The 9,152-nt window shown below is 51.9% G+C and overlaps 1 protein-coding gene across 1 annotated transcript in view; it reads right to left on the bottom strand.

The window, feature by feature from the left end:
* Window positions 1-497: 497 nt before the first annotated feature.
* AJUBA (ajuba LIM protein) overlaps window positions 498-9,152 on the bottom strand; it is a 10,524-nt gene continuing 1,869 nt past the window's right edge. The window contains exons 2-8 of the mRNA XM_029951053.1: window positions 6,760-6,861; window positions 5,002-5,069; window positions 4,805-4,867; window positions 4,079-4,209; window positions 3,943-3,994; window positions 3,118-3,186; window positions 498-2,638 (exon numbers count right to left, since the gene is read on the bottom strand). Of these exons, the coding sequence (XP_029806913.1) occupies window positions 2,513-2,638; window positions 3,118-3,186; window positions 3,943-3,994; window positions 4,079-4,209; window positions 4,805-4,867; window positions 5,002-5,069; window positions 6,760-6,861 (611 nt within the window). The 3' untranslated portion in view covers window positions 498-2,512. The remainder of the gene's footprint in view (window positions 2,639-3,117; window positions 3,187-3,942; window positions 3,995-4,078; window positions 4,210-4,804; window positions 4,868-5,001; window positions 5,070-6,759; window positions 6,862-9,152) is intronic.

The following is a 9,152-nucleotide window of genomic DNA, read 5'->3' as shown; positions in this document are numbered from 1 at the left end:
TAATGAAAATCAGATGGTAAGCTGGCTAAACAAGGTCTACCTATTGCTGTATCCTTTGCAGCATCCCATGAATCTATTAGCTGTAAATATTAAATAGAACAGGTCAGGATGGACCGTCTCCCTGGGAACAGGAAGGGACTCTTGCAATGCAGAGTACACTTGGGAGCCTGCCAGTGACAATGTGGGGCGGCTTCTGCCACAGCCTGCCTTCTCTGGGCCTGTCCTCATCAGCTGTTAGCACTTGTCTTTTCTCAGGACAGAGGAAGGGAGTAGCCTCAGCCTCAGGGCTGTGCCCCGGGGCTGGCACAGAGCACAGACCCAGAAAGGAATCAGCCAGTCAGCAACAGATGGAGGCTGGAATCAGAGTAAGAAACAAAAGAGGTCAGAGTGGACACGACCTCCAAGAGTCAGAGAAGGGATGGGTGTAAAGGTATAGAAGCTTGCCTGGATTTCCCAGGCCTGGAGTAACCTGGTGAAAAAACTGCCCAGTCAGAGTCTTCGTATTCACTTATTTAATAATAATAATTCAGAAGAAGCAATCCCAGCTGAAGACCAGGTAATCTAGTGTCAGAACATTTATCCCTCCAGAAAAAGTGCATCCCCTCTGGCAGTCAGGGGCATGAATGTGAGCTCTTACCCCCACTCCTACCCACATGCACAGGCCTCTCATCTGCAACCCCAGCTTGGCTGGCATGGTCACCTTAGAATATCCCCTAAGTGGGAATTTCTGTTCTCAGGAGTCACCATTTCCAGGACGAAACTCTAAATGACAGGGAATGAAGACTAAGGATCAAAGATTATCAGATTGATTTGCCTAAAACCAATTCACCTACAATTAGAAGTCTAAAATATTTATCAAATCTGCAGCATTTCAAAAGGATAGCAGATTTACCTTTTCACTTTTTATTGTTGTTGTCCATGTAACTTAATTGTTTGTCAACTGAATATGCCACATGCCCGTTCATTTGTTTAGAATATATTGGCACTTTTAACAGCAGGAATGTAGAAGTTAGGCTAAGGTAAAATCATATTGAGCTCTATTAAGTTTTCCAAGGCATCTAATTTGTAAAGGAATATTGAATTAAGAAACACAAAAAATGATACACAAAATGTCCATACCAATTATATTTATTGCTAGAAACTTTAAACTTTTTAGAAAAGTGTTTGAAGAATAGATAACATAGGAAAATGTCCATAAACGTAGGAAGCAATCTCATCATTACAAAGTGCTGCAAATTTGATAAATTTATGTTGTTGACAGTAACTCTGAAGTACCGTTGGATGAATAGATATAAATCCTGAAAACACCTAAAACATAACAACGGAACACCTAAATGGCTAGTAAAATACCCCAAAGGGATTGCGCTTTTGGCAAACTGGTCATTAAGTAAAGTAAACTTTGGCAGCTCTTTCTGCCCATGGGTTCTATTCCTGTGCTTTTAATAAAACCACCTTGTTTGCACCCTCCCCCCCTAGAAAAGTAAACTTTAAGCATACAAGTGTCCCATGAATTGGCTTTAGTGGAATCTAGCTTAGGTAAACCGATTTCAGCCAAACTGACGAGAACCAGATCAAAGTGTGCCGCCCCTCGGGCTCCCCAGAAAGTCCAAGTTTGGGAGTTGCAGTGGTTATAATCCTAGATTCCTCGGAGAGGTGGCAGGGCTGGGGAGGTGAGGGACTATGAGGGAACTGGGGTAAGAGTGACCTGAGAAAAAGGGTGTGAGACAGTGTGTCTATGAATGTGCCTAAGTGTGTCTATATTGGGCTGGAGGTCTCAGTGCACCGACATCTGGGCGTGTGCACGGAATGCGGTTAGCCTGACACTTCCCACACGTCTCTCCGGGCACCTCCACCCGGCTGAGGTGAAGAGGAACCAAGTACAGGCACCCATCTAGCCTTCCCAGGACCACGTGAGTCCCTGAGAAACAGGCAATATGGGCAACAGGCCCACCCAGAGCTGTCCCCCTTCCCAGCAGAGGGGTGAGCACCACTTCTAGTCCATAGAGGGAAGGTGGCCAAGAAAGAACTCGTTAATAAGGTCTAGTTTCCATCTCTTCATCCAGATACAGAGATAAGACACTGTGGTAAGAACCGGCTGACCTCATATCTGACCCACATGAGGGGTACAAAAGAGTGAGGAGTGCTCATGATGTCCTCTCTTCCAAAGCCAGAATGTTGCTTGACTTATGCACAAACATACACTGGAGACAGACCAGAATCAGACCTTTAGAAAGTACTGGAACTTGCCTGTGCATGCCTGAGTATACACTACAGCACAGGCTGCACACATGGAAAGAAAGCCAGTCACCCCACCATGGCAATCAGAAGGTCTTTCTCCACAATCCATTTGGAATGTCATATCTTTGGGTCTCTGGCCCTTGGGGCTTCCCCAGAGGGCTCTTCTGCCCCGCCTGGGAGCGCATTCCTTGCCTCGGCTAGCCTCAGAGGGGCCCTCTGGCCAGAGGAATTTGTCAATGGTGGTGAAGGCAGCGGCAGCAGTGGTGACTGCAGTTCAGATATAGTTGGCAGGGGGCTGTCGGGCATTAAGCCGCTGCATGTGACAGCCGTGGCAGAGCAAGTGCCCATCCAGAGGGAAGCAGCAGCAGCCTTCCTCATCACTCAGCTGCATCCGGCAGTCCTGGGAAAGAAGGACATCTAGTTTACCTCAGCCTAGGCACCTCAGACATCCTAATGACTGGAAGAAAGGGGGCAGGGTTGGAAGGGATAGACTCCCAGAGGAGAAACCTGAGAAAATACCTCAGCAGGACAGCAGGTGTCGCTGCTACAGCAGAAATAATGAGACAGACTCCCATTACCAGCGGTTAGCAGGAGTCCCTAGTTTAGTCTTGCCTCTGGGGAAGCCAGATTCAGAAAGGACTAAACAACCAAGACATGAGAGTGGCTGGAGAATAAGAGAGAGAGAGAGAGAGAGAAAGAGAGAGAGAGAGAGAGAGAGAAAGAGAGAGAGGGAGAGAGAGAGACTGAGACTGGAGACAGGTCAGAGCGCCTTCCTGGTTTCCATGCCTTAGACTTCTCCTATAGGCAATTCAGGGATGTGCCCCATCCTCCAGTCCCATTCCTATTCTCCTCCGGATGCCCCTGGCTCCCAACACTCACCTCACAGTGGTAGCACTCAAAGTGATAATCCCGGTCCATGGAGATCACCCTCACGATGTCCTCACAGCCCTGAAATGATGCAGACCCCCCAGGGATGAGCATGGGATGAGCAGAGCATGACAACCCCAACTCTACCCTCCCCACTACGGGCCCCTTCCCACCCCAAGGGGAAGAGCCTACAAAGGCCTCCAGAGAGAGCTCTCTGCAATCCTGTAGCTTTGAGTTGTCCTTTGCAGATCCTATCAGAATTCTCCCCTCCCCTTTCTTAGGGCTGCCTCCAGGAGGACATGTCCTGTCATTGTCTTCCCTCTGTCCAGCAGCTCTGGCCTTACCTACCTCTCCCAGCTTTGAGGAAAGCAGAGGGAGGGAAAAGGAGCAGGCAGCACAAGTAAAGTATGTTAAGTCAGGGACAAAGAGGTCCAACAGGGTGTGATATCTCATTGGCTTTTGGCTTCTCTCCCTAGGAAAATGCTTAGTACACACAGCATAAATCATTGCTGACATCTTCCTGCCAGTCCTAAGGATTCTTCCCACCTTTTTTCCAGCCCCTACATCTGGGATCTGGTGACCTTGACCTCAAAGAAAGTCTCCTCCTCTGGGCTGGGAGGGACCAGATGAAGCCTGGGCCCAGTGAGGCTGTCAGACATGTCCAGGCCCGGATGTTAGGGTCAGGGTGGTGACCCTGAGAGCAGAGTCACACGGGAATCTTCACAGAGTACATTCCTCAGCGCCACCGCCTCCCGCGGGAAGCCAGGCCCTATGTCCCATCCCCTTCCCAGGGGCAGCGGCACTGACTGCCCTGCAGGAGAACCCAAACATACTGACCTCTGAGGGGAGGATGGGTTGGCCACAGGCCGCACACTTAGGAGCATAATTTCTGAAAAAGAGAGGGCAGAGATGAACTGAGGTTGAAGAATCCCTGAGCCCAGTTCCACACCACACCCCAAGGGGATAGACTCACTTGTGGTAGTCAGTGACGCAGTACACCTGGTTGGAGAAGTCCACCGTGAAGGGGATGCCATCCAGGCACTTGTTGCAAACGATGCATCGGAAGCAGCCTGGGTGATAGGACTTCCCCATGGCCTGTAAGATCTGGCTCACAGATCGGGAGGAGATTCAGTCTCCCTCCAGGCTTGGCTCTCCAGTTACCCAGCTACCCATGGTCTTTCCTGCTGTCTCTCAACTTCACCCAACCCCCTGCTATCCTCCAGAACAATACTATGTAATCTGAGGGAAGCCAGGACTCTTAAAACAGAGGCAGAAACTTTGCTAGTCTGCTAGGGTTGAAGACCTCTGATCTAATCCTATTGCTTCTTCGTGTATTAAAAAAAAAGAAAGAAAGAAAGAAAGAAAAGAACAACCCTGAGTTCTAACTGATCCTAGACAGTAGACATGAAGACCCAGGACCCCACACTCCTAGCTCAGCTGGAAGGCCTGGCTGTGCCTGCAGAATTAGGGAGGGACCGGGTTATAGAAGTCTGGGATGGCAGGATTGGGGGTCCAGACTTGACCCCAGAAGCAGAGGGACGCCACTGTAAACAGCTGCTCTGGGGAAGAATGAGATGAAAGTGATTCATGTGGTGATACTGCTCCTCCCTCCACACTTCTCAGTACCCACCTAGCCCCTGGCTCTACCCCTCGGCCCCTCAGCCTCACGGAGAGTCTCAGGTGAAAACACTTTGCTTACCTTCTCCAAAATCAAGTGACCACAGACACAGCATTTCTCAGCTGCCTCTTGAAACCCAGAAAACTACAGAGAAAGAAAAGACCAAGGGAGGGTGTTACAAGCAGAGAATGACCAGATGGGTGGAAACCCCCATGGGCCACCAAGAAGGGAGTCCCAGTGTGGGAGCCAAGTCCAGGCCCAGGGGACCCCTCACTCACCAGATAGTCTTCCTCACAGTACACGGACCCATTGACGCTGTAGAAAGCTTTGCAGCGCAAAGTTCGCCCTAGAAGCACAGACAAAGGACTGGAAGCCATCCCTGGGTCCAGGTACAGGGTTTCCCTGCCCCAGGGTCACTGCTCTCCAAAGTCACAGGGTGTATTTAAATCTGGACTTTAGTGCCTATGCTCCTAACTGCTGTTTGTCCTCCCTCCCTATACAAAAGTCCCATCTGATGCAATTCCAATGTGCTTTGGTCTCATTCCTGCCAGCTTCCCCTCTCTGCTCACTGCTTCTCCAGTTCCTACCTCCTCAACAGTTTTCTCATTTCCCGGCCTCCCTGAACAAACGCATTCCTTGCCAGGGCACGGGGAGCCACCAGGGAAAGCACAGCCAACCATACGCTGGAACGCAAGGTAAAAGAGCTCTGGACAAGGTGCTGGATGAGGCCCACAGAGGTGGTCACACTATCACAGGCTTCACCCTCTGGGACTTTTCAACCTAGGGGCCTTTTTGTGTACAGCCATCCTGCTCTCCTACCCCAGTCTGTCTTCTTTCAGGGACAGGCTCGGCAGGTCAAAACATACTGGCATTACTGCTGGGGACAGAGTGCTTTGCTTGGGAGCAAAGTCAATTCCCCTTCCCACTGCACTGGATTGCCCGCCCCCCCTCCCCAAGCTTAGAGGAACCCAAAGAATCCAGGATCTTCTGTGAGCAGACAAAGCATGTGACCAACACTTAGGAACTGCTCCAGGGTGTCTAACTTGTCAGTGAGTGGGGAGGAGTGAGACTCAGGGTGGAGAATGGGCATTTTTGCCACTTCCTCTGCCCTCTTTTGATCACAATCTCCATTTCCACCTCTCCCCAGTGGTTTAGAAAAGCTGACTTAGAAACTCATGAGACACAGCAGAGGTAGAAAGAAGGGAAGAGACAGACCCAAAGGAGGCCCTATAAACAGGACAGATAGATGAACCGAAGAGAACCAGACAGAGGTGGTGATGGTGGTGGGGGATTAGGGTGGAGGGAGAGAAAAGCTGAGTGCTGGAGTCAGGCAGGCAGAGATAGGAGATTAAAGGTTTAGCACAGGAATCAAGAGTGGGTAAGCAGTGGGGAGGGGTAATGAGGGAGGTGAGGGAAGGGCTGAGGGAGTTAAGGCCTGCTTGGAGCACCCCCCCTCCCAGGCGGGCCTCCTGAGCTAACAGCAGCGGGCATTCCTGGAGCGTGATGTCATCAGCTTGGCATGGCCCTGTGGCCTGCACTCCAGCGAGGTGGCTGAACTCTGACCAGCCAAGAGAAAACCCCTCTCTCCGCCCCCCCATGGCTCCCCATTCCCCCAGCCCACCCCCACCCTCCCCACATTCCAGTCTTTCACTGTCGCCCCAGGCAACTCAGACTGCCCAGGACCAAACCCCACCAAGGAGAGGCCGAGGCCGGGCTGGAATCCAGGCTGGGCAAGCAAGGAAGCAGAAGAAAGAGGGAGGAATGGAGGGGAGGAAAGTGGCTGAATGGAGGAAGGGAGGACTGACCCCAGATAGCAGACACCACCTGGGGACTGGAGAGTCAGGTAGAGCACAGAGAAGGGAAGGCGGGGCAGACATACGGTGGGCACCCAACAGCTGCTGTGCGAGCAGGTGAAGGGGCACAAGCTCTGCTCTCCCTAGGCACCTGTGAGTATGGATGGGCTGGGGAGTGTGGATGCATGTGGCGAGTGCTTGAGGCCCCGGCCCCCATCAGCAAGGCCAAGGGGATACACTCACCACAGGAGCAGCAGACAAAGCACTGGGTGTGGTAGAGGCTGTCCAGGGCCTGGCAGGCATTGCTCTGCCCATAGATGCCTTTGTTGCACTTGATACAGGTGCCTGAGGGGAGAGAAGAGGTTGTTAGCATCACACCCTATGCCCCCAGCTCCAAACCAGAGATTCAGGATCTTTTCTGACTGTTCTTTTCTAATTGTGTCAGAGGACCAGGGGTCTTAGCCTCCCTTTGATGGGCTCCTTCCTGGGAAGAGAGGATAATAATGGGAAATGGGAAGCAGAAAGGTCTTGGCTGAGCAGACCCATTCTTGTTTACGTGATTAATCAACAGATATTTTCTGAGCATCTATTCTGTGCCTACCAAAAATATGGTGTCCCATACTGTGGAAGATTGGAGGTCAAAGATATGGTCCTTGGCCATCAAATGCTTACGTTCTGTCAGGGTGAAAAGACTAACAGGCTAGGATAGGATCCCTGTGGCACTGTATGGGACAAGGAGTCAGACATGCCAGTCCATAATGTCCTAGCAGTGGACTCCTAGAGAAAGCAGGCCAGGTCCAGAAAGCCTCTCTGGGGCCACAGTCTCCTCATCTGCAAAATGAGCTGCTCTTCAACTATGGAATGACTTCCTACTGCCCCACACCTCCGGGCTTCCAGGATGGAAAGAAGGCTATGGCTCAGCAGAGGGCCTTGTGCAGAGGGGACCATGTGAGCATGACTCCTGTGGGGAGGTGGCTGCTAAGAATGTAGGGTGTGTTCCAGGGACTGGAAGTTGCCTAGGAAGGTGGGGGAAGGGCGACAGAATCCCTAATGTCTCCCAGACATTGATTATGGGAGGAGTAGAGCTGAAATGCTCTTCTCTGACATCCCCCCACTTAAACACATACACTTGGCTCTGGAGCCCACCTTTCCTGGGTGTGTTCTTCCCTCCCTCCACTCCCCAATTCCAGGCCCATGAGTGAGGGCTAGGGACTGTCTTTGGGGAGCAGATCCCAACGGGCCTGCCTCACCCCGCCCCACCTCTCCCCCTTGGCACACTGCCATACTCCTTGCCTGTTGGGGCCCATCCCAGGCTTTGCCCAGGGGTTTGGGAGCCCGTGCAGCAGCTGCAGCAACTGATGGGCCCAGGCCTGTCCTGCTCCCACCCTCTGGCAGCTGGGCAAGGCTGTAGCCAAGGAAGAGGGCCCCTAACTGGGGGCCAGAGTAGAAGGGTGCAGTCAGGCTGGGGATTCTGTCAGAGGGGGCAACCTGACTCTCAGGGAGAAGGGGCCCCTACCTCTGGGGTCAAAATGCCCATAAACAGTAAACATCTGCTCTAAGATTGCCATACCAGGGAGGCCCATAAGAACCATTTCTTTGGAAAGCCTTGAACATGATGGGAAGACAGGCACAAACTGCTCAGGCATGTCTGCCTCATCTCCTTGAACCCAGCATATCCACACCTAGGTTCTTCCTGCCATTTTATTGCACTCTGTCCAAGCTCCTTTATTCCTTTTGACTCTGCTGGCTTAGCCAAAGAGTTTTCTTTCCACTCAACAGCCACTTCTCACAGGCCCCAAAAGGAAATTACTAAGAGGATCCTGTCCTTTCCTCTCCCTTGACCAAAGCATTGTCTACTCTAGGCTGTCCTCTCAGGGTGGGAAGGCTGAGGTTGAACCAGGCAGGGCCCTTTCAACTGCAGGCCTGCTACCTCAACCTCCTCCTCAACCTTCCCTCCTTGGCTGGGTTCCTCTCCCCTCTGCACTTCTAGCCATAGAGATCTAGAGCATGGGGTCCAGTGCAGGAGCATGGATGGTGAGAAAGGTGAGAAGAGACCCACAGTCGTCCATTTCTGTTCTTCCTATCATATTAGCATTTCTTTTTACAGCAAAGTGGTGGTTGTGGGTCTTACCTAAAAAGATCCTTCAAGATCCCAATATCCCCCGGTAGCTGTGACATATAATCAATTAAAACTTCCTAAAGGTGACTGCGTGGGGGAGAGAAACAGCGACCTAGGCTTCCTTAAGAGCAGCAGGAAAGAATGTGCTACTTCCAGCCTGAATTCTGAGGAGGTTGGGGCCAAAACTGAAGGCCAGGTTATTTCTGGCAGTTACACAGGATCATTTACGAGCTAGGGATGCTGGTGCCCGGGTGGTCATGGCTTCTGCTCTGACTTCCGGAGGATAGGGAAAATAGAAGCGGACACCACCAGGTCTCCGCTTAAATGCTCACGCACGCAGCGAGCCAGCAGGACTGGGACGAGCCAGCAGCAGGGTCGCCGCTTTCCGTCCCAGAACGCTTCACACTCCCTCCGGGTTCCATTTCCCCGACAGCAGCCACGGCTGTGCGCGTGTTAGCAAGCAGCACCCCCGCCCCCCACCGCACCCCACCCTCCGCCCAGCGCCGCGCGGTGCCGC

Source organism: Suricata suricatta, chromosome 9 (assembly GCF_006229205.1).
Source record: "Suricata suricatta isolate VVHF042 chromosome 9, meerkat_22Aug2017_6uvM2_HiC, whole genome shotgun sequence".
Classification (NCBI taxonomy): Eukaryota; Metazoa; Chordata; class Mammalia; order Carnivora; family Herpestidae; genus Suricata; species Suricata suricatta.
This window is presented reverse-complemented; position numbering and strand designations above follow the sequence as displayed.